Source organism: Fonsecaea multimorphosa, assembly GCF_000836435.1.
Source record: "Fonsecaea multimorphosa CBS 102226 unplaced genomic scaffold supercont1.7, whole genome shotgun sequence".
NCBI lineage: Eukaryota > Fungi > Ascomycota > Eurotiomycetes > Chaetothyriales > Herpotrichiellaceae > Fonsecaea > Fonsecaea multimorphosa.
This window is the reverse complement of record NW_015971641.1, coordinates 388,361-416,202: the sequence shown is the minus strand read 5'-3', so window position 1 is coordinate 416,202 and position 27,842 is coordinate 388,361. Positions and strand designations below refer to the sequence as shown.

The 27,842-nt window shown below is 53.0% G+C and overlaps 14 protein-coding genes across 14 annotated transcripts; 6 read left to right on the top strand and 8 right to left on the bottom strand.

The window, feature by feature from the left end:
* Positions 1 to 234: 234 nt before the first annotated feature.
* Z520_04379 (uncharacterized protein) lies at positions 235 to 1,407 on the top strand (the record flags this gene model as incomplete). The annotated part of the gene is made up of 1 exon (XM_016774886.1): positions 235 to 1,407. The coding sequence occupies one exon, from the start codon at positions 235 to 237 to the stop codon at positions 1,405 to 1,407; it is 1,173 nt and encodes a 390-aa protein (XP_016633866.1).
* A 1,937-nt stretch (positions 1,408 to 3,344) lies between these two features.
* Z520_04378 (uncharacterized protein) lies at positions 3,345 to 3,924 on the top strand (the record flags this gene model as incomplete). The annotated part of the gene is made up of 2 exons (XM_016774885.1): positions 3,345 to 3,626; positions 3,760 to 3,924. 2 exons carry the CDS (start codon positions 3,345 to 3,347, stop codon positions 3,922 to 3,924), a joined length of 447 nt encoding a protein of 148 aa, XP_016633865.1.
* An 85-nt stretch (positions 3,925 to 4,009) lies between these two features.
* On the bottom strand, positions 4,010 to 5,194 carry Z520_04377 (uncharacterized protein; the record flags this gene model as incomplete). Its single annotated transcript, XM_016774884.1, has 1 exon — positions 4,010 to 5,194. One exon carries the CDS (start codon positions 5,192 to 5,194, stop codon positions 4,010 to 4,012), a length of 1,185 nt encoding a protein of 394 aa, XP_016633864.1.
* A 586-nt stretch (positions 5,195 to 5,780) lies between these two features.
* Z520_04376 (uncharacterized protein) lies at positions 5,781 to 7,094 on the bottom strand (the record flags this gene model as incomplete). The annotated part of the gene is made up of 1 exon (XM_016774883.1): positions 5,781 to 7,094. One exon carries the CDS (start codon positions 7,092 to 7,094, stop codon positions 5,781 to 5,783), a length of 1,314 nt encoding a protein of 437 aa, XP_016633863.1.
* Positions 7,095 to 8,004: 910 nt separating this feature from the next.
* Z520_04375 (uncharacterized protein) lies at positions 8,005 to 9,565 on the bottom strand (the record flags this gene model as incomplete). Its single annotated transcript, XM_016774882.1, has 5 exons — positions 8,005 to 8,425; positions 8,490 to 8,766; positions 8,850 to 9,009; positions 9,064 to 9,341; positions 9,394 to 9,565. The coding sequence occupies 5 exons, from the start codon at positions 9,563 to 9,565 to the stop codon at positions 8,005 to 8,007; spliced, it is 1,308 nt and encodes a 435-aa protein (XP_016633862.1).
* Positions 9,566 to 11,214: 1,649 nt separating this feature from the next.
* Z520_04374 (uncharacterized protein) lies at positions 11,215 to 11,994 on the top strand (the record flags this gene model as incomplete). Its single annotated transcript, XM_016774881.1, has 1 exon — positions 11,215 to 11,994. One exon carries the CDS (start codon positions 11,215 to 11,217, stop codon positions 11,992 to 11,994), a length of 780 nt encoding a protein of 259 aa, XP_016633861.1.
* Positions 11,995 to 12,444: 450 nt separating this feature from the next.
* Z520_04373 (uncharacterized protein) lies at positions 12,445 to 14,961 on the bottom strand (the record flags this gene model as incomplete). Its single annotated transcript, XM_016774880.1, has 1 exon — positions 12,445 to 14,961. One exon carries the CDS (start codon positions 14,959 to 14,961, stop codon positions 12,445 to 12,447), a length of 2,517 nt encoding a protein of 838 aa, XP_016633860.1.
* A 974-nt stretch (positions 14,962 to 15,935) lies between these two features.
* Z520_04372 (uncharacterized protein) lies at positions 15,936 to 16,577 on the top strand (the record flags this gene model as incomplete). Its single annotated transcript, XM_016774879.1, has 1 exon — positions 15,936 to 16,577. One exon carries the CDS (start codon positions 15,936 to 15,938, stop codon positions 16,575 to 16,577), a length of 642 nt encoding a protein of 213 aa, XP_016633859.1.
* Positions 16,578 to 16,637: 60 nt separating this feature from the next.
* On the top strand, positions 16,638 to 17,732 carry Z520_04371 (uncharacterized protein; the record flags this gene model as incomplete). The annotated part of the gene is made up of 1 exon (XM_016774878.1): positions 16,638 to 17,732. One exon carries the CDS (start codon positions 16,638 to 16,640, stop codon positions 17,730 to 17,732), a length of 1,095 nt encoding a protein of 364 aa, XP_016633858.1.
* A 447-nt stretch (positions 17,733 to 18,179) lies between these two features.
* Positions 18,180 to 19,196, bottom strand: Z520_04370 (uncharacterized protein; the record flags this gene model as incomplete). Its single annotated transcript, XM_016774877.1, has 1 exon — positions 18,180 to 19,196. The coding sequence occupies one exon, from the start codon at positions 19,194 to 19,196 to the stop codon at positions 18,180 to 18,182; it is 1,017 nt and encodes a 338-aa protein (XP_016633857.1).
* Positions 19,197 to 19,724: 528 nt separating this feature from the next.
* Z520_04369 (uncharacterized protein) lies at positions 19,725 to 21,166 on the top strand (the record flags this gene model as incomplete). Its single annotated transcript, XM_016774876.1, has 3 exons — positions 19,725 to 19,867; positions 19,940 to 20,124; positions 20,184 to 21,166. The coding sequence occupies 3 exons, from the start codon at positions 19,725 to 19,727 to the stop codon at positions 21,164 to 21,166; spliced, it is 1,311 nt and encodes a 436-aa protein (XP_016633856.1).
* Positions 21,167 to 21,173: 7 nt separating this feature from the next.
* Positions 21,174 to 23,006, bottom strand: Z520_04368 (uncharacterized protein; the record flags this gene model as incomplete). Its single annotated transcript, XM_016774875.1, has 1 exon — positions 21,174 to 23,006. The coding sequence occupies one exon, from the start codon at positions 23,004 to 23,006 to the stop codon at positions 21,174 to 21,176; it is 1,833 nt and encodes a 610-aa protein (XP_016633855.1).
* Positions 23,007 to 23,924: 918 nt separating this feature from the next.
* Positions 23,925 to 25,584, bottom strand: Z520_04367 (uncharacterized protein; the record flags this gene model as incomplete). The annotated part of the gene is made up of 2 exons (XM_016774874.1): positions 23,925 to 24,853; positions 24,954 to 25,584. 2 exons carry the CDS (start codon positions 25,582 to 25,584, stop codon positions 23,925 to 23,927), a joined length of 1,560 nt encoding a protein of 519 aa, XP_016633854.1.
* Positions 25,585 to 26,835: 1,251 nt separating this feature from the next.
* Z520_04366 (uncharacterized protein) lies at positions 26,836 to 27,756 on the bottom strand (the record flags this gene model as incomplete). The annotated part of the gene is made up of 1 exon (XM_016774873.1): positions 26,836 to 27,756. The coding sequence occupies one exon, from the start codon at positions 27,754 to 27,756 to the stop codon at positions 26,836 to 26,838; it is 921 nt and encodes a 306-aa protein (XP_016633853.1).
* Positions 27,757 to 27,842: the final 86 nt, after the last annotated feature.

Sequence of the window (27,842 nt, the reverse complement as noted above, 5' to 3'; positions counted from 1 at the left end):
CAACGCCTGCTGCAAGTCCGGGGTTCTCTCTTTGAGCTAGGTCTTTCCCTTTGTCTGAGTAGAGGGTAAAGGGTTGTGCCGATCTCCTTGAGATTGATGGTATCCGATACGAGGCTGCGAGGCTGCGAGGCTCGGCATGGCTTATCTTATCGCCATGTGACATGAATTTCTCCGCAAAACTTTTTTTTCGAAGCCTGCAAGTTAGACATGAACAATCATTCAACGGCCGTCAATATGACTGTAGAAGATAATACCGGCTCGATGTTGTCGACCTTGACTACCGCACTGCAATCTGCTGCAGCCGCTTTTCCAGAGGCGGAACAGCAATTGTTACCTCCCGCCGAAGGCATTTCCCTCCTCGACATTAAGAATGACCTTCTCCTCTCCTACATCCAAAACCTCGCCTTCCTGGTCATTATTAAGCTGCGCAATGGTTACACGGAGGACTCGTCGGCAGACCTAGTCTCAGAAGTTACAAAACACCTTGTCGAACTGCGGGTCTATCTGGAAAGAGGCGTACGTCCGCTGGAGAGCAAATTGAAATACCAGATCGACAAAGTTGTGCGGGCCGCCGAAGAAGCTGATCGCAGGACTGCCCAAAGGACGGCAGCGGGTCAAGTCTCAAAGAATCCATCTATAAAAAAGACGTCCAACCGAGACGGCAGTGTCTCGGACGAGTTCGAATCTGGTTCGGAAGAGTCTTCGGAAGATGATGCGGTTGAAAACAATCACACCGAAGGCGACATGTCTGTGGGACCAAGACCTGCCGCCCTCCTGAGAAATATGGATACACGCAAGAAGGACGAGCAAACTGTCAAGTCACGATCTACCGCCACGGGCGCATACAAACCCCCACGGATAACACCCACTGCAATGCCGGAGCCGGCTTCGCAGCGCGACCGCGATGCCCCCGTGAGGAAGCGCAAGTCGCAGCTTTTGGACGAATACATTGACGAAGAACTTTCCACAGCACCACGCGCACAACCCTCGATCGGCTCAAACAACACGATTCTCAAGCACGGACGTGGGGCCATGTCTTCGAAAGAGCGTGACAAGGAGCGAGCGAGAATCGACTACGAAGAACGAAATTTCGTCCGGCTACCCGCGGAGAGTAAAGCCGAGAGAAGGAAAGCGAGACAGCGAGGTGAGATGGACAAGAGAGATCTATTTGGAGGGGAGGACTGGACGGGCCTGGGTGGATTGGGTGATCGCATCCATAGGAGCGTCGCGGGCAGAGCGAGGGGCGAGGGATCCAATGTGCTTGAGCGGAGAGAAAAGAGACGGAGAGACACGCAGGACGGTCCCAGAGGAGATGGTAGCGGTGGTGTCGGCATCGGTGACAGTTTTGAAAAGAGAAGGAGAATTATGCAGCAGAGGGCGGACAAGAAGGCGAGAAGGAAGGGGTGAAGAGAGGCCGCTTCTCAGCGATGGTTTAATCCGCTGATTGATTTGGGTCCGTACTCTTGACCTATCCCTTCTTCGACGACTAATCGGTGGGTGTGTTGCAAAAGCGATTACACCCTGTTGCACACCGCGATCGACGCGCTTAGCTTTCTCAAAAAACGGCGCTCGGACAGACTCTGTGCGCGACGGCGAGATTACTCTCGCCGTAACCATTACCGACCTTGAATCTTCAATGCGGCAACCACTGCGAATGCAACCGAGTATACAGTAAGCTAGTGTTACGGAGACGAAAGCAACGAAGCGCATCAATGCGCAGATGGTGGCTGAATGCTCAATACGCTACGGTGACTCCCTCTGTGCACCTATCTCGTCTCGTCGCCACACCTTGCGAGCCGGGGGCGCTGTGTCCGCTGAATATACTGGTCGGAATGGTGATTTTCCAGAAACTAAAGGGAAGGGCGCAGCCGCTGCACTATTCAAGAGCACATCCCGCAAATTGGAAGTGGTCTCTGCAACGCGAAGGGATCGTCTCCATGGCTGAACAGGCGTCCACATAACATCCCGGTTCACAACACGCGCATCTCTTGGTGACTGGACACGACGGGTCGCAGAAAGTGGCATTTCAGTAATCATCAGAGCTGGAGGCACATCTCGCCAACGGGGATCAAGAGACTTACCACCCTATCGACTATCCACCCACTCACCCCTTTCACACAGCTATTTACCGATTCCCCAGCGTGGACTATCGCAAGACTGGGTCAACAGTCCATAATTGGTCCTATTCGTATCAAGGCACTCATCCCCCGCTCACCGATCCTGTCCGGAGGGAACTTGGGCAGCAGGACGGAGGGAAGAGTAATCAATCTCTCTTCACTCGTCCAAATTCGGACTCCGTATTCGCACGCAGAGCGAGTGGGAAACGAATGAAGTCCTATCATGTGGATAGGACAGAAATAATTGAAAGCCGTCTATGTCGGCGACCCAAGTGGATACTCCTTTTCCTCTCGACAAAGAACACGAATGTCTTCCTATCCCATCCTATGCTGGTCTTTTCCCCTCTCCTGCTCCTCCTCGATCCTGTGCGGTGCTGTGCTCCGCTTGAGTGAATTATATGTCCGTTTGGGCCCCGGCGGCGCGTACCACCACCACCACCACCACCACCACCACCACCACCACCACCAAAAAAAAACTGTTTCTACAACCCCCAAGGGCGTGCGACTAAACTTGTAAAAGTCAGTTCCCTCTATTCTCACGCGGGCGGACCCCCGTTGAGCGCGGCCCGGCATCTGATTCGCCCAGGTTGCGCCCAGCCTTGCCGTACCATGGTAACAATGGCAAATGGGGAAATTGTTGCGTTTGTTCACTAATCAATCAACACCCTTTTTCCTTGCGACGCCAGTAGGGTGGCCCCAGCGATGACGAAGACGCATACGCGCGAACAAGGTAGGGATGGGCAGGACGCAGACACGGACAGACATGCCCTGTTCTCGCACGAGAGAAGCAGAAGGAAGGGCCGGATGGATATGGTATTTTTTGGAGAGGTAGGGGGAGGGGACTTTGGAGAGCGAAGGTGACGGACAGACAAACAGGGAGGTAACACGGGCTTAGCCCTGTCATATCAGATCTCCCTGCGTACCGCCATCAGATGTACAAGTCTATGTCAAGGGTGGGCACTGCCGAGACGCCTGGTGGATCCACTGCTTGCTGCTGGTGCTGCCATGCATGTTTGTTCTGCTTTCCAGATCCGACCTCGGCATGAGAGGTCTGAAGATATATACCTCGTAGATGTATATAAACCGCCTTTTTCCTCTCTCTGCGCGGGGAGCAGATTCCTTCTCTCAATCCAACCGGCAACGATACCAGCAGGCCTCATCTCACTTCACCTACTCAACGAAGCACAACCGGATCCCATCTTCGTGTCCAGCACGTAGCCAGACACCATGCCTCTCTGGCGCATCTTCTCCCACCCATCAATCTTCACCGCTTCTCAAAGAGAGGGCATCTCCAAGGCCATCACCGACCTCTACGTCTCTCGCGGCCTCCCGCCCTTCTATGTCGTAGTCATATTCATCGACGTTGACGAGAAGGGGTTCTTCGTGGGCGGAGAGTCGAAGAACAATTTCGTGAGGATCGTGGTCGAGCAGATTGCCAGAGCGATGGTGAGCCCCGAGACCGAGGAGGGGAGGAAGACCAGAAAGGCTTGGATGGATCGAATCAATGGGGTATGTCTCATTTCCCCTTATACCCGTCCCCTATGAACAGAACTTGCACATGGTCGTGGTCCAGCTGGGGTTCGTTTGGTTCAAGGTCACCTTTGGCTCCATCTCCAATGTCCGCTGATGACAATCCTTATAGCTCCTGAAACCGTACATTATCGACAGAGCCGAGTTGGAGTGGGAACTGCACATCGCTGAGACGCCTCGTGATCTCTGGAGAACTCAAGGCTTGGATCCTCCACCAGCAAACTCGGATGTGGAGAAGTTGTGGTTGGAGAAGAACAAGGCTATCCCGTATCAATAGTTCGGGCACTCGTGATTCTGGCTTGTCTTTTGTCCATAGCGGGGGTGAGAGATCGCTTTGAGGAACAGGTACAGTACAGCTTTCTTCAAGCAAATTTCGGAGCAAAATACCAGAGTGCTGCTAGTCCGGACAGGACAGTCACTCCGGCAACTTGCCGAGCCCACTGAGTGCTCTCCGTCACCTTCATTCTTCCGACTGTGTCTCGCTTCGGCGAGCCCTGTTTGGCAGTTGCATTGATGTCGCTTGTTCTTCGTTGTAAAACATCAGACATTTGCGTCTTGTTGCTCTCCTGCGCGGCCGCGAAAGCCTCGTATTCCTGCACCAACCGTTTCAAACCCTCGAGATCGTCTTTCAGGCTTTCAACACCTGATTTGTTCCCCTGAATCTCGACGCTCTGGACATTCCCGAAAAAGTCCACGACCCGCCGACTCCTCCCGGCCTGCTCTCCACCAGGGAACAGGTCCCACCTCACACCAGGGTTCGAATGGATCTTCTGGACATCGTAGCTGTCGAACAGATCCCCCAACGTCTTATCCGACGTCGGTCCCGTGACTTGCGTCTCCAAAAACTCCAGTACGTAGTATGTCCATCGATCAATGACCGCGACGCCAACGTCGTTGTCCGCGTGGTGGGAGTATGAACTCTCGTCTTCCTCCGAAGAGCCCGTCGCAATGATGCCCGGCGCGTAGAATTGTCGATAGAGGGTATTTGCCTGGCACGTGTCGATCATGAACAGCATCTCGTTGTACCTCTTCTTCTCGCGCATTTGCGAAAACGCGTCGGCCAGATCCCAGCTCGAAATCTCCTCGCTGTCCTGGAACTTGAGGAACTCGCTGCCCCCGTGGCCCGTCATGTAGATCAGGATATTGCTGCCCTCGTCCGTCTGGAGGCGCTTGCTCGCGGGCACCCCTTCCTCCCAGCGGTCGGTCAGCAGGCGGATAAAGTTCTCGACCGTGACCTCGTAGCCGCGGTAGTCGACCTCGACGTTCTCGCCGTACAGGTCCATGCGGCGGTCCGCGTTCGAGTAGACGGTGCCGGAGAAGGCGTTGCGCGGGTTGCACGCCATGTCGTCTGGGAGTAGGAGGAGGATCTGGGAGTCGGGGATGCCGAGCCGTTTGACGGTGCGGTACAGAGAGAGAGTGTTGGCCAGGTGGCGGTAGTTGAACCAGAACCGAGAGGTAGAGACCAGAACGGCCCAGTTGGATGTGTGAGCGGCGCAGGCGACTGCGACGAGGGCGAGGAACGCCCATAGCGAATGTGTTGGCCTCATGACGGGCGGGGATTAGAGGACTTCGACTCCTCTCAAGTGACACGATGTCTTCAGCTTCGCAGGCAGATGGTGCAAGGGCTCTTCGTCTCCGTGATCTCCCCCTATACGGAGTACGAGATATTTCTTCCAATATGAAGAATACTTAAGGTGAATCTCGCAACGCTGATTGGAAATAAGTTGGTAAGCAACGAGGAGCATACACAGGGCGCAGCAGGGGGGCCGGCATCGGAAAATCGTCCTTCCGCAAACTACCCCTGAAATGCACTACATGTTACTTTGTATTGCGGAGGATCCTCAAACATGCCATTGCTCTGAAGGACTAATACAGAGATTAATGAATTATTTCTTTGCCTTGTGCAAATATAAATCCGATGTCAGGGTCTTCGACGCATACGCCGACATGTGTAAAGCCAATTAAGAGAACATAACCTGCTACCCCTGATGCTGGAATGCTGTCCGAGAGTAAAGGGGTTCGATTGTCGAAGCTCACGCTTATGTAGTCTTCGATTGCGGTCTGTGAGTTACGACTGCATTTCTCCTGCTTGTCATCGTCCAACCCCGGCGTCGCCAATGCGTTTCGCGTCTCTCACACATCCATTTCTAGGTCAAAATACGGGAGTCGATAGTCCTCGTCTAGGGGAAGTCCGAGTTCGCAGATGTATCGTTCTTGGTCGATGATTCGATTCTCTGCGGGGTGGCAACACTCGGCAGGTGGGAACATGTGGTCCTGAAGTTTCTTGCAGAAGTCCTCAAAGCTTCCGAACGGCACAACCTCCCAACCTTCGCTGGTGTGGAATCTGCCCGTCTGGCCCCAGCGCATGTTCGGCGTGCCCTGTCCGAGAATCAACAGCCGTGTCGTCACAGGGCTCTGCACTCCCACTCTGCTTGTCCCTGAAGCCATCCGTCTGTAGTTTTCTTCAGCTCGAAAACGCCATATGTGATTGGCAAATCCAGCCATGACAGCCCCAACCTGCCACACGCCGTATCTACCGACGGTGAACAATTCTTCCGGTTCCAACAGAAACATTATTTCAGAACCGGTCAGGTTCGGTATTTCAGAATCATCATGATCACCGATGGCTCTGTTCAAGGCGAAGTTGTGGAATCCCACGTTCACAACGATATCAAGCCTCTCCAGGGAGAGCTGTTTTGCCCCGCGGAGGCGGCGAAGGCGGTGGAGTTGACCAATTCGTTCGAGAAAAAGGTCTGTCTTCCCGATTCCGAGGCGTGCCATTTCCATTTCCACGTGTAAATGGAGATGCCTCAAGTGCCTGAAAGCATCAGTGAATGCACCGAATGCGATGTTTCCAGGGAGCTGCATAGGTGGGATTTCGACAACTTGGGACCCTTCCGATACGACCATGAGGAAGTCGTATTCATGCCACGTGGAAATTACGGGGTGGAGTGCGTAGAACGTCTGCATGGGTGATGCGTCTCGCAGATTCTCAAAAGTGAGACCGTAGGCGCTCACGGTTAGGGTGAAGTGACGCCGGGCGCATAGCCTACGGACAAGAGTGTTGAAGTATCTGCACGTGGCTGCGAAACTGGCAAGGCTATTGTGCCCTCGCTTTTTGGTTGTAGACGCTTTCAAAACTGGAAAGTCGGGCCTATCGCATCCGCCTACCTTCATTTCTGTCGGGTTCGTCTCTGTAAATTGCTCCGTAAATATATACCCTGCATAGAGCTTGTTGAACGTCTCCAGCCCTTCGAGTCTTGTGGGAGTTCTTGTAGCGTCGAGCTCATCTGCTTTGAACGGCGTGATATCAGGACAATGGGGAATGAGGAAGCTGCATATGAGACTCAGAATTTCGTTTGGCAGATCCGTGAGCTGTTTGAGGCGATGATTCTCTGGCTCAGCCGCCGAAGGGTCCATGACCACGGATTGATCCGCTTTGTCCATCTGGCGTCGATCAACGAGGGCTGAAGTGCGACGGTCTGCAGAGGGAGAGAAAGATGTTGTGGGTGAGGTAGTGTCTCTAGACGGAATCCCGAATGGAGGAGTTGCAGTGAGATTTCTGTTGGTAGCTACCTTGCCAGGCTGGTTTGTGCTTTACTTGCAGAAACCTCGTTGGCGAGAGAGGGGAAGAAAGCGGGTAGGGGCGAGAATTGAACTGAGGAAGAGAGCGTCAACAACTCTCGCTTCGAAGAAAGGACTCGATTGTCAAGGGCAAGACTCGTTGGTCAAGACAGGACTGGTTGGTCAGAGGCAGGAATCGGTTGAAAGGCAGGGCCCGATGGTGAGATGAAAGGCCAGCATCTTGACAAAGCAAGTTTCATCACCTTTCATGAATGTAGAACAGTCACGACAGCTTCCCATCATGCGCAGACTCAAACACTTGGACGTGACAAATAAAAAAAGAGGGTAGCGGTGCTTGTGATGGTAGTGATAGTGGTCGAGACAGAAGTTTAAATAGTGCGAGACTGTTGGTGAAGTAGTTGCCAGTGGAGGCTGAACCCTCACCCGCACCCTCGACGCAAACGAGTTCACAGCCAGGGGCATAAAAACAGGTGTAAAGATAGACAAACAGAGCCTAGTTGTAAATATAGCTTTTGTTCTGAAATCAGGGTATCTAAGGCGGTGTCAACACGCAAGGTGAGGATAGCCCACGCATTGCTTTTTCTTTTCGTACATGTACTGGGGCCTCTCTCCTCCATTCTAGAGGCGCCAGTCGATATAACAGATGAGGTAAAAGAGTGGTCATAATTGCAAGCCCGAAAAGGAAAAATAGGCTTGAACATACTGTCATTAGGGCCCTTCGCGGGACGATGAAATCTTCGGCCACCACGATTCAGTCCAGAGGAGATACTCCCTAATAGCGAGCCTGGAACCCTAGGTGTCGGGGAGGTGTGCCTTGGATGGTAACGCTGATCCGACTCCTCTCGTTGCCATCGATCTCGTAAGGAGAGGGCGGTTTAGGTGGAGCATGGATCTCAAAGACTTGGGTCCTGGGTACTTCCCTGCCGTTTGCACCTGTCGCGTCCAGTGCTTTGGTATCCAACTCATATCTGGGAGGAGGGTCACCCGGGTTGCCCCCGGCCAGTTCTATCAGCCGTCGGCGGCGTTTGGTTCGAATGTAAAGGGCGACGATCAAGGCCCCTCCGAGCACTATGGCGCCGATGCCGATGCCGATGCCTGCACCAGCAGCAGTGCTGAGGCCCTTAGATCCCGTACTGGAAGACGGAACAACGGTGGAGAGAGGCTGTTGTCCGGTTGTATTGGGATTGAGAGGACTAGACATACAAACATCAGTCATCGTGTCCGCAGAGGAAGGCAGGGAATTGTGATGGCTCTCACCTGTCAAGTATCTGCAATACACCATTGGAGGTGAGGTAGTCCCTCGTCTTGATAAGAGCCGCGTCGACGTAGAACTGGCCATCAACCTCGGTCATAGTCGCCGATATTCTGTCCAGAGTGGGAATCTTGGTGTTGTTCTTGAAGTCCGACGAGTAAATAACCGGGCCTTGAGAGATGCTGTACTCTAAGATGGAGTAGAGGTCGGTTTGCGAGAGACCATCCCATCCCGTGAACCCGGCCGAGAAATGCGTCGAGTTGGGCGCAAAGATGGTCAGATCTGCAAGTGAGTTTACGATCTAGACGTCGTCAGCCTATATAGACCCATTGAAGAGGCCAAAACCCCTCCAGGAACCTGGGCACCCACGTTAACTGCTGGAGAACTAGGACTCAAGAAGCCTCCTATGCTCATCAGAGCCACAAGATCCGTCAAGCCAGTCTTTGTGACGGTTGCTGGAAATGAGACGGGGATTGTAAGCACTGAGTCGATAATGTGGATGAGGCCTCCAAGGTAGAATATGTCCTTTGTCGGTCAGCATTAAGGTTCCACTGATATCGGGAATGGAGAGAAACCTACGGCCTCGACCAGATGAGACTCTGCCTTCACTCCGCTCACGACCGTGGGTTGATTTGCCGATTCCGTCAATTCTACTACTTGGCCACCTGTGACATTGGTGTAATTGGAATTCGTCAGGAGCGTAGGCACAAATTGTGGCTGTAGGCCAAATGAAGCTGATGGATGAGTGCCATTGGTGATATGGTATTCTAGCAGGGCCCGGACAGCATCTGTATTGTTGGTGAAGTCTGGATTCTCATCGCCAAACGCAGCGAGCGCTTGGTCATTTGGAATGAGGACTGCAGAGTACTTAGTCTGGGTCGTAAAGCAACGAGAGGTCGGTTTCCAAACCACTGAATGTCCCTTGGTTCAAGACATTGACCAGATCTGAGAATTGCTCCAAGAGCCCAATAAAGGTGGAAATCCCCGTCTGCTGCTGCAAGATGGTGAGAATATCTTGATCCGCCGCGAAACCCCAGGAAACAAAGCTGAGTGTGGCAAATGCTATCCTGTACAGCTTCATTATGTATATTCACAGAGCATTGGCAGAGGTCAAGAAACATGACTTGTACGCCGGCGGGATGGATATAATGAGTGGGCTCGAATGAAGATGGAGACCTTTGTTATTTGACCACCAGGCGAGTCCTCGGGTTCCACGAGGGTGCTCCATAATGAGCCGTGTTGCTGGTGAGACTCTTGAGACGCCTTCTTCAGGAGATGGTTTGAGACGCGAGGCAACACCTGAATGGTTCGAAGGCTGGGGAGATGCAAGAGAGAGTGAGCATGGGTTGGTTTTGGCGCACAGACTGGGAATGGTGGGGACGAAGAGGAGGGGCCTAAGACGCATCCGCCTCCGGAGAGAGAATCCCGACGTGATAGATGTTGGAGAAATGGGGCCAACGAGCAAGGATCTGGATAAGACGAGACTTGTCGTGAGGAAGCACTCATGCAGGAGTTGCTCGCGATGACGCCGGAGAAGGATTGTTGAGGACATGTCTTGACATCCCTGTCGGTAGAAGTGTTTCAGCTTGTGGGCTAGTGCCCTTCCTGCAAGGCACCATCGATGGTGTCGACCAAAGACTGGAGGATTTTTTTTCCCACTGGCGCAGCGCCATGCAACTCAGTGGCGCCCAAGTAGCCGTTGGAAGGCCTAACGACAACTCATGCAGCCAAGCGGCAGGAAGAAGTCTATTGAGGACTCGGCGAATAATCTGAACTCTTGCCTCGTATATATGGAACTCGTCGTGTCCAACACCGTGGCTTCCATGCAGCGTGCAGTTCGTCTGCAACTCCGCAAGATGCAAGCCAGCGCAAGACTTACGCCTGGACAAGGCATTCAACGCGTGTTGCCGGAAGAAGGAAAGGAACGATCGGCAGGGAAAGCGAAGAGCTGACTGACCCAAGTCGACGTGCTAGGGCAGAGAAATCTCGCTTTCCAGAAAGCCTTTGCCCGCATGTCTGCCGCTTGACTTGCTCGGTTGTCAGTCTCAATTTACTTTGCAGCCTTTGGCGAGAGCTGGCAATTTCGGGGTTCGACAACACCATCTCTGTAGGTGAAAGAATCGAAAATGAATAGTCAACAGTAGTAAGATGACCATGGATTCTGTCGTGCGTCGGTCGACCTGAGCGCCGCACCTTGTTTACCCATGGCAAGCCAGCCGCTGCCAGTGCTGATCATCCCGGGGGTGGCACGGTGGGCAGCTCCTCGTTCCTTTTCGCGAAGTTTGCCCCTTTTGTGTGCCCACATGGAGGTCACGGAGGACATGCAGCCTCCAGAATAAGGAAATCGTCGCTTGTGTGAATAACAAAAACATGCTCGTCGCTACTAGATGACCCTTATCAAATACAAAGGATGCATTTACTCGTAAGGTTTGCCCTACAGCCTTGCGATGGGCAGAATTTTTCCTGAATGGAGATGTTTCCCCTTTGAGGCGCGTCCGTGCCAGAAGCCCGATTCGGGGAACATTCAGCCTTGTCACTGCGAGCCCAAGGCTGCCAGCCGACTTTGTTCTCTACCGAGTAGGTACCTACCCTCGTAAGAGGTACTGATCCAACACGCCAGGGACCAAGTCGTCTAATATTATCCACGCTTGTCAAATCCGGGAGTCATCATCTCCTAGGTAGAGCGAAACAAGTAGCCCCCAACTGCGGATCGTCTCGCTTCCCCTCCTTATGACAAACCTCCTACTCATCATCTCGACCCTTTCCACTCTTACAATCCTGACCCTGGTCTGGCTCATCTACAAACCCCCAAAATGGCTGATCCGCTGGCTCCAAGCCCGTTATCCCGATGTTGTGTTCCACACCCCAATACACACGGATGAAAAAATCGTGGCTCTGACCATCGACGACGGCCCCTCGCGGCACACTCGAGAAATCCAGCGTCTCCTTAAGGCTCACGGCGGTGTCAAGGCCACGTTCTTCGTCATCGGAGCACACATCCCAGGCCACGAGGAGACCTTGAGAGAATTGGTCCTTGATGGCCATGAGCTGGCAAACCACGCCATGCACGATGAGCCGTCTGCGCATCTACCTCTCACAGAGCTCGCGCGGCAGATTCAAATGGTCGAAAGACAGATCCACGAGATCTACGCCTCACTGACACCCTTAGATCTCGCAACGTTCGCAGTGAAGGCGAAGCCGCCCAAGTATTTTCGTCCCGGGAGCGGCTTCTTCAATGTGACGATGCTCGCCCTCCTCGCACAGCCATTTCTGAACTACAGACTCGTCCTGGGAAGCATTTATCCGTGGGACGCGCAGATTTCGTGGCCGGGGCTGAATGCGTGGCATGTCCTGAGCAGTTTGACACCAGGCGCCATTATCGTCATCCACGATAGGGAGTGGACGGCGCCAATGTTGAGAATCGTCTTGCCAGAGCTGAGGAGGCGAGGGTGGAGGGTTGGAACTGTGACGGACCTGCTGAGGCATTCAACTGAAGCGAAGGTCAGATGACATGGCGAGGAACACGGTCAGTAGAAGGAAGAGTACTATCGATCAGCAAGGGCACAAAGCGTATTCAAAGGAAAGTCATGATGTCTTCTTTCGCAACCTAAACAGATTTTATCAGTCACACGCCGAGGATGATATGTACCTTGTTCCTTTCCCCGGTCGCCATGCAGCAAAAAATCCAATAAACATGCGTCGAGCATTCAACAGTAACTGGGCTTCATCTTTTCCGTCTCACGCCCCCAGCAAACACTCTTGCCCAAATCATCAGCTTTCATCCCGGTTCCACAGTCGTAATATGAGCCACAAACTGCCCACACACCCTCAAAGAACAAGCCCAAAGACAAAGTGCATACTCACACTCTTCATGTACTATCAACAGCCACAACCAACCCTTTCGATGATGTCCACATCGCTCATTCCGTCTCATCCACTTTGCCCCTCAAAGAGACCAGATCATCGGCCAACAACAGCCTTCAGGCTTAACCCTTCCAAAAACCCCGCCAGATCCTCCTTTTTCACCTCTACAATACAATGATCAAAGGAATCGATCTTGACCCGTGCATTTGTCTCCTCGACAACCTCTTGGAAGGCAATCCCAAACCGATTGTGCCCATATCCTCTCTTGCGTTTCCTTTCTTGTTCTGCTTCGTCTTCTTGGTCGTCGTCCGACTCCGAATCAGGCTCCGACTCTGATTCCGTATCTTCTTCCTCGGCATCAGAGTCCTCGCCCAGTAATTCTCTTTGAGCCTTCCGTGCCGCTCTCTTTTCCTCTTTGATTTTCCTCTTCTTCTCCCTTTCTTCCTCTCTTTTCTTCCTTCGTTCCTCCTTCTCCTTCCTGCTTTCGATATCTTCACCGCCACCAATCCCTCCGCCCGTGCCAACAACCACGTACGTCCCTCTTGCCTCATCCAAAGCGGCAAGAACCAATGGCGTTGGTGCTTCTGTGCCACCTTTGTCCCTTTCACTCACCGCAATTGCCTCACCGACCCATAACGCCAACTTTACCAATGCCCCGGGACTGTTTGCAAAAAGGGCTAAATCAGGTCCTTCTTTGACAACGCCCATACGAAACGCACGCAAATGGCGGATCTGGTGTTTCATCAGCAAGGAAGAGCCTGTGCGGAGGATTGATCGTAGTAGATGCTGCGCTGCTGGAATGGCGGCGAGGAGATGGCTGGGGTGGTTTGGTGCGAGGGCGTCGTAAGCGGCGAAGAAGCGTGGCAGAAGCGTTTCCGAGCGCTCTGGAATGTCATCGGAGGCGCTCGTTTGTTGTGAAGAAGCTGCATATGATGTCGACAACGACGACGCTGCCGAAGCAGTGGGTGCGTGACTTGTGCCGACGTCGAGTATCGCTCCCAGAATGACGCCCACGTCAACGGCCGAGAGTTGTGCTTTCCAGCCCCAGGAGCGGATGAAACCCCACCCTTCTTGTTCGTAGGTTGCTCGCCCTGAGCCAGACGGGACGAGACCGTCCAGGCCATACACGCCAGCATATTTCAGAAGACGGTCCCGGAGGGTTTTCTTCAAATCCATATCCATGTGCGTATATGTCTGTCTGCATTGAGTCAAGGAGACCCCCATCTTCGCAAGAAGTTTGTGAAGTCGCTTGATGCCCGATTCATTCCAGACATGTAATCGAGAAGCAAGGTATGGTGAATGCAGCATGCTGTCGTACAGAGACCAGTGCCTCAGGAGAAGAAATCGGGGATCTGGTGTCAGCCGAATGGAGGTGTCGCTGGGTGAACTTGTGCCGCCAGTAACGGGAGATATTGCTGGCGATTGGTCTGCGGGCGGGGGATTCAACCTTCTGACCTCGTCGCGGAGCAGGGCATAGGTTTGCGAAGAACGTGTGGTCCGCCATCCTCTATGTTGCTCATGCGGAAGGGTCATGGTTCTCGAAACAGATGTCCCAAGACCAGTAGATGTGTGGCCAGACAGCTCGAGCGAAGTGACGCCAATGATGGCAAGCCACAATATGTCATTGTCTTCACGTCCCAGGTCTGACGCCAGAGAATAGGCCAGTGTCGAGACTGGCTCGGAGTAGGAAGTGCCTAGAGTGCTGTATTGCCGGAGCACCGATTCGTGTTCTTCTCGTAACTTTCGTAATCGTCTACGTAGCTGTACTGCTGTTTGAGGTTTCGGGGACTGTGCTTTAGACGCTGGTGACACCGGTTGGGAAGACGAGGGGCTCCTGCTCCGGGGGGACGCAATAGATGATCCCGAGTTACTCCTTCGCCGTTGCCGTGGTCTCTCTTCATCTTCTTCGCTGTCGTCGTCTTCGTTGTCGCGATCAGACCAAGACTTTCGTTTTCTGGATGACGCGCTGTCGTGACCTCCGTCTTCTTCGTCACCATCGCTTTCATCTCCGTCGACTTGCGGCATTTCTGCTAGCGCACAATACGCGTTTCTCTCCGTGTCCAAGTCGCCTGCAATATCGCCATCATCAAAGACTATGATACCGCCCTTGCCGGACTTGTATGATTTTTGAATGCATCCTTTCTCCACTCCCCGAGCGCGCGGCCTTGTCTCGTTGGCAATATCGCCCAAGGGAGCTTCAATCGGTTGGCCGCCAAAGACATTGTCCAGGTTATACGGTCTTCTTGCATCCAGCACCCACACTTCGACTCCGCACATTGTCTCATTCGACTCTTCGTCCTCCAAGCCTAGAATAGCTCCTAGATCAACAAGTCCGCCAACACCGAGGCAGATGACGAGGCCACCACTACCGCCTTCTGTAGTCTTCATGGGCCGCACCAGATCTTCGCCAGCCTTGGACAGATCTGCATATCCCGAGACAGGCTGTATCTTGTGAGGGATGTAGTCGCGCTTGAGAAGCGCGGTGAGGATGCGACACGCGCATAATGAATCAGGTTCGAGGGCGACCAGAAGCAGGACAGGAGGGGAAAGAGGGTGGTGGGAGCGGATGAGGTTTGTATAGAGGTGCGAGATCAATGGACGCGGGAGGTACATGGCAGGATTGGAATTGCGAGCGAAACTGGTGGTTGTCTGGCAGTGGTGACCCCGAGCATTACGATGCGGCCTTAGCAGAACATGATGGAAAAGGTCGTCTTCAGAAGTGTATCGTGCGAAGTAATGCCCAAGTTTGGTCGTGAGCTGTGTCTGCGTCGTATACTCGAGGGTTGCAAGTTGGGGTGTGGGAGTTTTGAGTGATTAGTCCCGTCGCGTGCAAAGACGCGTTCCCCAAGTTTGTTGCCAATAACGTCATGCCGGATGCCGGCCAAGTTCACGTGATCTCAGTTGGCTAGGCTATATGCACGTGATACTACCTTGCCTACCTGGGTAAGGTACCTGGTAGGCCAAAGTGACCTAAGCCAGACCTGCCTAGGCCAGATTCACGTGATGTTAGCCTGCCCAGGCCAGACTTCCCTGCCTAGGTAGGCTAAGCCGTGTTGGGGGTTATCTCAGGGTGTCGGGTGTTATCCCATCGGATCGGTGTCAACACTTCCAGGTTCCCTTTCTCATAGCCACGCAAAGAAATTCAGCAGCCTTGTCCTTTGCGCGTCGCTCAGTGGTACGAGGCCACATCCAGAGGCTTGGTTTGTGAAATTAACGCACCAATCCCGCTCGTGCTACCAATCCCCATGAACACGCACAGAATTTAGGTGCATATTCTCTGTAGAGGAATTATCACGGTGATGGATGAAAACTTGCTCACGCCTTTGGTTCCCCCAAGAAGTATCGCACTAGCGAATGGAAACTTGCTCAGTATGCAACGATTAGACTTTCCAGTTTATTTTCTTAGGACCTTTACCTGCCGAGTCCTCTGTTTCTCTGCTGAGCGATCAACAACGAAACAGATATTAACCCCGAGATCAAGGATCAAATGTTGTCGACAACATCGGACTGCAGGAGAACCCTGCATGAAAACGCTCAGCAGCAGCAGAAGAAGCTTCTTGGGCTGAGGTTGAGGTTGAGGCGTCAAAATGGCCTCTGGCGAGTTGCCCATAGCTATGTACCCTGTACTCGAAAGTGAGACGAAGCAAATCAGCAATGTCCATCAATCAGAAGACGACTCAAACCACGAAATCAACCACGGTTCAGACATTATCCACGGTAACGCACCTAACGACAACTCGGTCGACACCAACTTTCAAGCTGGTGTGCAAAAGGCTGAGGCCATAACGATTGCTTGGACAAGACATACCTTGGTGGCCGCTTATATCTTTATCTGGTTCGTCTACTTTGTCCAAGGCATCATAGTCGGAGTCAGTGGCGCCTTGATTCCCTATGTTACTTCCGCCTTTGCCGAACATTCACTCATTCCAACCACTGGAATTTTGAGTCAAGTGATTGGTGGTGTCACAAATCTGGGGATCGCCAAAGTCCTGGACGTTTTCGGTCGTCCTCATGGCTTTCTACTGTGCGTATTCTTCTGTACCGTCGGCATTATCATGTCGGCTTCTTGCAATAACGTTGAAGCATATGCGGCATCACAAGTCTTCTACACCGTCGGCATCAACGGTGTCGGATACTGCCTCAGCGTTTTCATTGCGGATACGTCTTCACTACGCCATCGAGGTCTCATGCAAGCACTGGCCAATTCACCTTATCTCATCACATCATGAATTGCAGGTCCCATATCTACATCGTTCTTGACGGGGGCCGGCTGGCGCTGGGCCTTCGGAATGGAAAGTATTCTCGTTCCGGGAGTTACTCTTCCGTTGTTTGGACTCTTCATGTGGCAATACATGAAAGCCAAGAAGCAGGGCGTGCTTCCAACACCGAATCGGAGTGGATCTACGCTATGGCAATCTACTGTGTACTATATGCACGAGTTTGACATCATCGGACTCTCGTGTATATCTGCTGGCTTTGCTTTCTTCCTTCTCCCATTCAACCTTTACACTCAGCAAGCCAAGGGTTGGGGATCCGCCCTTATAATCTGTTTCCTCGTGTTTGGAACGTGTTTGATCGCAGCTTTCATTGTATGGGAAAGATTCTTCGCTCGGGTTCGCCTCACTCCATGGGCAATGCTTCGAGATCGCACAGTCCTCGGCACCTGCATGACGGGATTTGCGCTATTCTTAAGCACAAGTTGTTGGAACGGGTATTTGAGCTCCTTCCTTCAAGTGGTGAATGGTCTTACCGTGACTGAAGCAAGTTATCTCGTACAAGGAGGCACGGTCGCGCAAATTGTCATGAACCTTGTCGCTGGATCAATCATCTCATATACCGGACGCTACAAACCTATTAGCCTCTATTTCGGCTTCCCTATGATCATCCTCGGTACAGGTCTGATGATACATTTCCGCCAACCTGATCGATACGTGGGCTACCTTGCCATGAGCAACCTGTTCGTCAACCTGGGTTTTGGAATCATCATGTTGACGGTCGAAATTGGCATCTTGGCTGCTGCCTCTACACAGCAATACTTTGCCATCAGTATCGCCTTGCTCAACCTGTTTGCCTACATTGGGACTGCCGTTGGCTACACGATCTCTTCCGCCATCTGGCAAGGCACGCTGCCAGAGAAACTCGCTCAATATCTTCCTCCGGAGAGCCAAGCAAATCTCACCATCATATACGACGATATCTCACAGCAATTGTCCTACCAGTGGGGTTCACCCACGCGTTTGGCAATTCAGGAAGCCTACGGAGACACATGGCGATACTTGCTGATTGCTGGTATCTCAACCTGGGTCTTGGGAATGGTTGCGATGCTCGCGTGGAAAGACATGAATGTCAAAGGCGTCAAACAGAACAAAGGCTACGTCGTGTAAAGTGTGGGAATGGAAATCGTACCCAGACGGAAATCGTACATAGTTCAGCTAAGCACAATTGGAGTTGCTGCGAGCAAATCATTCTGATCCCCACTTGAACATCTATAAACAATGTTTCTTGGAGAAAACAAACCTGCTTTGACCAGGCCTAGGGGCAGCTAGTCTGAGCTCATCATTTGTGTGCACGAACTGATGTGACCCTCCTCACCCATCAAGCCACTCATGCAGATACTACTGGAGGAGAAATCAGCTGCACCGGTACTCAATGTATCAGCATTTCGCGAAGTAAAGAGGAAAGCAAGACAAAAGTTCATTCACCAAGAAGTACAAAGTGCGACAATGGCTCCAGTACAGGCATTGGCATATTCTTACAAAACGCTCACAAATTCAGAATAATGAAGCTGCCCTATCCCCCGAATCCCACCATGCTTGCGACAATCTGCGTCCTCACTCACGGCGATCAGGGCCTGAGCGGCGCAGGATCTCGCTCACAACCACCTCTGATATACCGTGGTGCCCTGCTCCGGTAGGGTGGAAGACCCTCCACTTTTTGATTTGGGGCCATTCAGGAACAACTTCTGGGTTGGGCATACCCTCCTCGTCACTCAAAGGCTGTTGAGACGCAGAGCCGGCGAGGGACCGCGTGGTCTGGGGTGGCGGCATGTTGAAGAACCAAGTGTCACTCCTGTCGATCTCTGGTTCCTTAACCCCGGGTTCACAAAATCGGTGGCCATCGAAAGCGCCATCAATATCCAAATAAACAGCGCCGTGGAGCTCCGTAGTGGCTTTGATCACATCGTTCAACATAATCACCAGCTGATTGAGTTCTCTTCTCTTGGATTTAGTCAGGTAGTCCAAAGGTCTGGTTTGGCTGAAAGTCGCATTGTCACAGTAGTCTGTGTCCTCGTTGAAAAATCTGGCATAGCCTGTAACAATCAGGAGCGCGCCGGGTTTTAGATGTTGGACGGCTCCAGAGATGATGTTCTCCAGATTGAGGAGTGCCGTCGTTTCGATGATTTCTCGGGCCTTGACAAGCTGGGCTTCACAACCTATCGACGGCTGCCAATGATAGACGCACTCGTTCAAAACCACAAAGAAGTTGACATCGTTTCCGCTGGCTGTCAGGGTAACAAGGTCCGAGTCACCGATATATGGTACTTGGTCTCGCAGGATGACCGTGCTGGTCAAACCACCGCATGCAAGGTGCTTGAATTTTGATTTTTCGATGTTGATCAGGGAGTTGTTGGCGACTTGGATTGGATACGCGTCAGAATAGCGGCCACATCGGAAGTCGGCATACGGAGGCCATCCAGGAGTGCCTGCTCCAGCTCCCGAGGCGTAAGAATCCCCAATAGCCGCGTAGGACTGTATTGATTGATGCTGGACGCGAAGAAGGGCAGGGACTGATTGAGCACCCAGGCAGAAGAGAAAGATCAGAAAGGCAGCAAAGCAGGCGGATGCCATGGAGCACGATTCGGATAGTACGCAGAAACAACACGCCACGGGCGCTCACAGCGGTTCACATCATACAACTATCTGCCCCGAGTGTTAGAAAGAGAGAAGGGTGATGGGCAGGACGACGATACAAGATGCACATATACGAAGAACGAGGTTGCCTGCAGGTGCCCGCGTGCCCGGCTGACTCCTTGGTCCCTCACGCGGCCATGGGTTGGCGGGCGCTACTGCTGTCAGACAGATCAATCCGATCCTTCCTAGCGCGCACGTGGCGTAAATGGCTGTCAGACCAAAAGTTACCGGTCATGGGCGTCATGAGTCGCCAGGTCGCGTGTCTTCCAGGTTCTGATCTCATTCTTGCCATCCCCTTCTCGTCCCAACTGACGCTGAATGCTATTATTGAGCACAATCCCTCGCCAGATCTCGAGTCTCGGGCTGATTCGCGCCTCGTGTCAGACATCTGCCTTGGGCCCAATACGCTCAAACTCCCTCCTTCATAACCGCCCCTGGCCGTTACCGTTCGAAGGTTGGCGAGGAATGAAACGAACCGCCACTGCCAAACCTCGTCCCAAACTTCCAGATTATTGCGATGTTGAGCCACGGCGTGATGATGCCGGGAACCCAATCTGGCCAGCCCCAGCGGCTGCCATGGAGGAGGCGAGAGCCTTCATAAAGGAATGGTGTGACTGACTTTCCCCATTTACTCGTCGTTCGAACCTCGAACTCGTCAACGGCAATGCTAACTAGAGCAGCGCAGCAAGTGGGAAGAAAGCTCTTATTGTACCGGATAAAGATGCGGACGGCCTGTCATCAGGCGTCATTCTCCATCGGACGCTGACGAGTCTCGGCCTCGATCCATCCTTGATCGATGTTCATCTGATTCAGAAGGGTTCAACCATCCACACTCAGTCAGAGCGTGAAGCCATGGCCGCCAAAGGTAGCTAGACTCTGGGACATTTCGTTGATTAACTGCATTGTCTAACATGATTCTTCAAGATCCAGCGTATGTTGTCGTCCTCGACCAGGGGTCTATAGCAGCACCGCCCGTGGTTGATCTGCAGTCCACGAAATCTTTAATCATCGACCACCATTTGAGTGACCACTTTCCAGAAGGTGCTCAGGTGGTCTCCGCCTGTCATTACCCACCGGTCTCAACATCGTCTCTCCTCACTTACGAGATCTGTAAGACTCTTGCTCCGGATATCGCCGCCTCCTGTGCGTACCTTGCTTGTATTGGCACTCATGGTGATCTGGGAAACACCTTGAAGTGGTCCCCTCCATTTCCAGACATGAAAGAAACATTCAAGGTATTCACCAAGAAATCCATCAATGATGCAACCTCACTCGTCAACGCACCCAGGCGAACCGCTAAATATGACGTTATCAGTGCCTGGACCGCTCTCCTCGCATCAAAGGACCCCAAAGACCTGTTAAGAAATGGCCGCCTCCAGAGTGCCCGTGCAGAAATAAACGAAGAAGTCGAGTTGAACACGCATACTCCTCCAAAATTCAGCCTGGATGGACGAATTGCTGTCCTGAGGATCAACACCCCAGCGCAGGTCCATCCGGTCATCGCCACTCGGTGGGCCGGTTTTCTGAACTCAAAAGCTTTGGAAATAGTTCTCTGCGCCAACTCAGGCTATCTCCCTGGGATGGTCAACTTCTCTTGTCGCATCGCCCGATGCGCAAGGTCGAGGGATCCACCTGTGAATATCATTGACAGCTTGAAAGCTGCTGCGGACCTCTCCACCGACGGCCTGAGAGACAGGCTCGGAGAGAGCTTTGCCAGAGGTCATAAAGAGGCAAGCGGAGGGATCGTGCCTGCCGAAGCCTTCGAGGAGCTGATGACCTTACTCAGAATTGGCGAAAAACCAGAGAAGAATAATGACAATGCGGATGAGCCGAAGGCAAAGAAAGTAAAGACCATTGAAAAGAGTCCACAGAAAAACACACTCGCAAACTATTTCCGGAAACCATGAATGGCCTTCAGTTTCCAGGTTGATGCCCCATTCGGCCAACTTGGTCATCATTCGTTCCCTCCAAAGATGTCAGCGTATATGTATGGTGCATCTCCCGCAGGGCCGTCGGCAAGGTCTCCTCAAGAGCCATATTTATGAGCCACTGAAACATCATAGGATCTCCATCGAAAAGAGGGCCACCCATTCTTTCAGAGAGCCTTTGGGGTAGATGAGTTTCGAGATAGGTGTTGTAATTTTGGAGACGATTCATTGCGGCTGGGGATGTTGCATCATCCAGAAAGGGAGTGCCTGGACGCGGCGCATTTGGGAAGAGTATGTCGAAGATTCCGTACCACACTGACGTGGCGTCTCTTCTCATCTTCCGGCGCTTGACTGCCTTATACTGTTCGTGGGTCATCTTCTCCTGAAAGGGACACTCCTTCAAAAGGCAGGCTGGCCTTGCCCGAGCATGAAGCTCACACTCGCTTTCCGACTTAAAATCGGCATAGCAGGACGAACAGAAATATTCAGGTCGCCGATGTATCCGGTAAAGATGCTGCTTCAGCCGCGGGATATTTGTGAGACATACACTTCGGCATCGACGATACGCCTTCTCATGCAGATTCTGGTTCATTTCTGAATATCTGTCTGGATCAAATTTCGTGTAAGGGCAGGCAAGAAGACATTCTGAGTCAAGATCATCCGGGATGGGACTCTCGGTACGTGGCTTCTGTGGTCTTCTTGGCTTTTCGTTGCCGTCGTGTGCGCGGCGTTTGTTCTTTCGAGACGATTCTACCACATTTGTCATCTCTGTAGTCGATGCAGAAGATCCAGTGGAAGGTCGAGTTCCATTGCTTGAGCTCGTGGGCGATTCTTGCGAGCTTTGGGGGGTGCGTACATGCGTACCTCCGCTGGCAGACAAGAATTCTCGCACCAATTCTTGCGCAATCTCTGAAACTAGGTTTTCAAATTCTTGCTGACTTCCTCCGTCGAATGATGGCGGAGACTGAGAGTTGAAAACAAATGATTCTTCTCCAGAGGACGCCGTGTCCATCTCTCTGGACATTGGCGAAGCGGTAGCGAAGAATTCTCCGTCATCCACTGGGCTTTGGTTTCCTATGGCTCGATAAGTCTCGGGAGGCCCAATGCAGGAATCACGATCTCGATATGCAAGTGGTGGATTGGCGGTGTCACTGAAGCCGCAATTGGACGGGTCGGAGTCAAACGACAATGATGCTGTGACCCGAGGCTCTCTCATCCGCCATGGGCTCGTCGTGCAGCGGAAAACCCCATCCGAAGCCGAACTGGTGCGGTCTCCGGTTTCTATCTGTTGCCAATCTTCGTCGTCGATGATGCTGTGGCTCGTACGAGCTTGAATTTCCCGACTGCGAGTGTTCTGGCCGAGAAGGATGGAACTCGATTTTATAGTTGGTTTTCGACCAGATACGGCGTTGAATGAGCGATATTGCGAGGAAATGCTCTGTTCGGGATTACGAGGAGGTTGAACAACAGTTTCGTTTTCCGACACGCTCGGCGGGAACTCACTCGCAGTGGAATTCTCCCTGCGAACTCCAGGAGTTTGACTCTGAGTCGGTGATGGTGACATACTATTGTTGGAAGACGACCACGGCGAACTCCAAGTGTCGCCAGGTACAAGCGTGTAACCTGCTAGTTCCCCGCTTGCTCTTTGATATCCTGAAAATTCCTGATAAGTCGGCACCGTCGGATGGGAGCGGCGGGGGTCGACGAGGGGCTTGCTGCGAGGCTCTGCATCAGCAACAGGATCGGCGCGAGGTTCCACATATGGCACAGGCATAGTGCGAGGAACCTGCCGTGCACCTCCAGCACGGTACGAATACATTTTGGGTCAATTCGAGGTTGATAGCCGGAAGCAGATTGGGATTGTCACAACCATAGACAGTGCCAACAAGATCGGCAAGGCTCCGTGCAGAGCGACAAAGGTCGCTTTCCAGCTCTAAGCTGCGCAAAACGGGAATTAGTATCCCGTTTTGAATTCTGTCCATCAGCAACACATCCTTTGCAACTCGAACAGTCGGCGCTGCGCTGAAGAACGCAAGTTACGGGAATATCTCAAGAAGTGAAAACCAAAAAAACAGGAAGTTGTGGATGGAAGGCGGTGGGCTGGAGAGGGTGCGCATGGCTATATAATCAGGCTGAAGCACCAGTTTCAGGCACCGAGCAGGACCAAAAGTCACAGATGTCTTTGCTGCAAGTCACAGATGTGTATACTGCGGTACCTCGAAATCCGCCTGGCACAGCCCCGAAAAGGCATCCGGTCTGGAGGAACGTCCCCCATTGGCGGAGAGAATCTAGGATGCGATGCATAAGCGGCAATACGAGGAGGAATGGTGTGAGTGGGCCACAGGAAAACACAATGCGAAACCGCTGATCGGCAACAGCGCAGCGTGGCGAGAACATTCGATTTCGACATTTTCCGTCGTCTCTTACAGACAGGTAGAGGCACTTTTGGATCTTGATCGGCGCTGTTGCAACATCTCAGGCTCTGGCGTTCGCTTGAAGGGCCACGCGCCCTACAGCGCAGTTTTTGTTTCGGGCCAAGGCTGAGAATCTGGCCTCGGATATGGCCTGAAAGGGAGAAGAGAAGCACTGACGGATGGAGCCAAGGGGTGATGGACATTTCATTGATGAATACCCACTCGGAGCTTTTCTCTCCCATCGTTCACTCCGAGCAACCCTTGATCCGACCAACAGCCGCTTGTGCCCTGAACGAGCCTGCTTACCTAGGTAAGTAACGGGCTCACACCTGATCTCTGTGCCTCCTCCGGACCGTGACCATGACGTCCTTCTGCTGGTGGAACCAGCCCTGCCAGACGGTCCACTCCTTGCCGGGCATCTGGAGCTCAAAGTCAAAGTCCCTTAGGACGATGGGCAGCAGCTTGTACATTTCGGTGGTGGTGATGTGCTTGCCGATGCAGATTCGTTTGCCGTAGCCGAAATGCATCATGTGACGCTCCATGTTGGCGGCGGCCTTGTCGCCGTCGCGGAACCAGCGCTCGGGGATGAACTGCTCGGCGTCGCTGCCAAAGACTTGCGGGTCAAAGTGCACGGCGTTGGCGTTCATCATGACCGTCGTGCCTCCGGGGAAAAACCGCCCGCAGATCTCCACGCCCGGGTACGGCACGACCCGCGGCAGGCCCGTGCCCAGCGAGCCGTGCATGCGCATAGCCTCGCGCACGACGGCGTGGAGGTAGGGCAGTTTGATGGCGTCGTTGTAGCGCACGGGATACTTGAGCGTGCCGTTGGCAAAGGCCTCTTCGACCTCGGCGCGCAGTTTGGCCAGCGTGGCCGGGTTCTTGTGCAGGTGGTAGAAGATGGAGGTCAACGCGATGTACGTGGTGTCGGAGCCCGCCCAGATCATGGCCCAGATCTCGGTGGTGACGTCGAGGATGCCAAAGTCGTTCTTGGGGTCGTTGGCGATGTCGATGAGCTTGCTGAGCACGTCGTTGCGGTTGTACGGGTTTCCCGCCGCCATGTCGTCCAGCCGCTGCTTCACGGCCGCGTGCGATTGGTCAATCACGGTGAAGAACCCCTTGGCTCCCGCGCGCGTCGCTGGATAGATCATCTGGGACAGAAAATACAGATTCCGGAACCCCCAGGGGAGATTGTTCAATGCCGCCGCGGGGTTGGGCATCACGTCCATCAAATGGCACCAGTTGTTGTAGTCGACTGTAGTTTCTGTTAATACTGTTCTGATCATTCAAGCTCTGGAAGCAAGTTGCCTTTCTCGGAAATGAAAACTGGTCACCAACACGGGCATGGAACTTACTGTTATCTCTGATAAATCCAAACCCACCTTCGCGCCCGTAAAAGATCTCGCCAATAATGTCAAACGTGTACTTGCGGAGCCAAACAGAGACATCAAAGACCTCTCCGGTCTCGGCAAAGCGATCCATCTGCTTGTGGAACAGAGCAATGACCCTGTCAACACAGGGCTCGTACTCCAGCACAGCAGCCTGCGTGTACAGATGCGCCACGGTGCGTCGGCGCCAGGTATGCGCGGCCTCATCGCGCTCGGCAAACGTGTCCTTGCGCTTGGAAATGTGGGTGAGGAAGTTGTTGTAAAAATCCCCCTTTGTGAAGTCGTATTTGGGCCCGTAGATGGTCTCGATGGCCGTGGCGTCGGCGATTGACACCTGGTTGGGCGCCAGCCGGACCACGTAGCCGTACTTCTTGTGGATGGGCAGCTGGTAGTCCCGCCCGCGGCCGTTGCGCACGGCGCGGAAGTACCACAGGCTGGTGATCGAGGCCCAGAACGGGCCGGGGACGTCGCGCAGCGGGTGGAAGTAGCGGTTGTAGATGGCGCAGAAGAGGATGTAGGCGATGAGCGTGGGGATGAGGAGTTCGATTCCCAGGACAATCTTGTCCTTTGATAGCTGGAGGAGAGGTGATAATAGCATCTTTTTTTTTGGGTCGTATATACGTAGGTATTGGGTGGGATACAAGCAGAAAGTGACTGGGTGGGAGGGTCTGAGGGAGGGTTACACAGAAGATGAGGGAGAGAACGAATAGGGCGTCTGAACAAAACCCCCAATTACCCTAGGTATGTACCTGCGTGGAGAGGGTCGGGTTACACAAAGATGGAGGAGAACGAATACCTAGGCCACTGAACAACCACCACCAGGTACAAGCATGGTAGATACTGTACCTTGAAAGTCCGACATAACCGAGTTTGGTTGGATTATGTACCGCGAAGAAACAGCCCCTAGGTACCTACCTATCGTCACCCTTCCATAAGGTCTTTCTCCCATGCATGCGGGCTTCTCTCGAGGATGCATCCCACAAGAGGAGACATAGAACGCGGGTTGGCTCGTTGCTGGAGGATTTCTGGGTACTCGGGTACAGGTGCTCAGATACTGGGTGATCGGGACCACCTGCAGAGGGTGCGATAGCTGCAAAAGATACGTGGCACATCCCTGGCGCGTCGTTGTGAGTGTACCCTAGCGTCAACCACGGAATTGAGTTTTAGACGAATGCAAAGACAGGGATGAGCGCGGAGAATTAGCCCGTGTTGGCTAGAAGTTTGGAGCATCGATTGTTTCCTCTGGAAGCCCGGAAGATGTCGAATGAGAGAAAGTGGTTCCCCCAATCTTCGATTTGATAAATTGATATGAACGTGTGAAAGGTGATTCGACAAGCTGCTCATTTGTGCAGAGACTACATACTGCGCTGCATTCATGCAGGTTGAGCGCTGTTGGGGCCGGTAGTTTTGGGGAATCATATTGGAGAGCTCGAGAGAGCTGGGAGATGCGGGGCACAGCTCATGGGATCGATCGGGGCCTGGGACTCTTGGATGGTGGTGTACCGAGTAACATGTGCATCCCTAATAGCACCGTGAGACAAGAAGTCGTGGGAGGATGTGATTGAGCCAGAGGTGGCCACAAGCTTTCGTCTTGGAGTCCCAGGTCCATGGTGACGGGACATTGACGGAAACTCACGCAGATAATTAATTACCCCAAATCTCACCCCGTTTGGGACAAGAGTGATGCCGCCTTTGTGCTCACCTTCACACCCACCGTGCATCCTCAACTTCCCTGTCGCGTACAAAAGAGAAAGTTCCGTATATAGGAAAAATGCCGTGGGTCGATTGTTGAAGACAAGGTGCTGATATCTAGGTCCATCTCGGCCCGCAGGTGGGTGCCAGGTAAAACTCAGCGAAGTACGAATTCCTGAGTCCTTTCAACATATTTCTTCACCTGCATTGCTTCGCCGTCCATCATGCCATAGACAAAACACTCGCCTACGAGTCTCCAATGACCTCCAACCTGGCGCAAGACCACCGGGACGCTGCAGGCGTGCAACACACAGATACTATGCACCTCCTTGGCGTTCGGCGGGCCGAGACCAAACAGCTGCCGATTTTCAGAGTCGGTGATGGTGAAGAGAGTCCGGTTCCAGATCACGCTGCGGACGCGCTGGATGAACTCGAGCGCCATAGACGGGAGCTTCTTGTCGCGGATCATATCTGTAGTAATATCGACGTCGGAGTACTCGCCGAGCCAGTACCGACAAGCTTGGTGATACCACAGAGGGGCCGATGTCCCTCCTGGTCCACGGTCGGCTACCAGAGTGCGCCATAGGTGGTTGGGAACAGAGTCCGTCTTATCGCTTTCGTTGTCGTCATCGTCGTTCATCTCGTCATTTTCGTCGTAGCCGTCGTCGTCCTGCTGACACTTGAACAACTTGATCCAGTCGGCCGGTAGAGTACCACCTTGCGAGCGGCTGCTGATTTTGTTGATCACGCCCACTACAAACCCGCTGACTGTCATGGAGCCGTTGAACTCGCGTTTCCCGCTCTCCGTCACGTATCCAAAAATGGGCATTGCGGCTGACCCCAGCGCCGTAGCATAGTATGGCTGGTTGGGATGCCCGATGAACAAGTCCCCATTGCGGCGTCCCGTCGTACTGTCCGTTCCAAAAGGGAGATGGTTCACCTGGCGAATCCAGGATGGCAGTTTGTCAGACTTGCGCCACGTGCCGTACTGGGATCCGTGACCTGTACCAGTGTTGGTCCTAGGCGCCCAAGGCCGGCAGACAATATCAAGACATTTCGAGGTATGTGTGCAATGCATGACGAATTGCTGAAATACCACTAGCGGACTGTCGTCCTCCTCATACGTCCACAGCTCACCGTCGGCCGCAAGTGGAAGCAATGCAT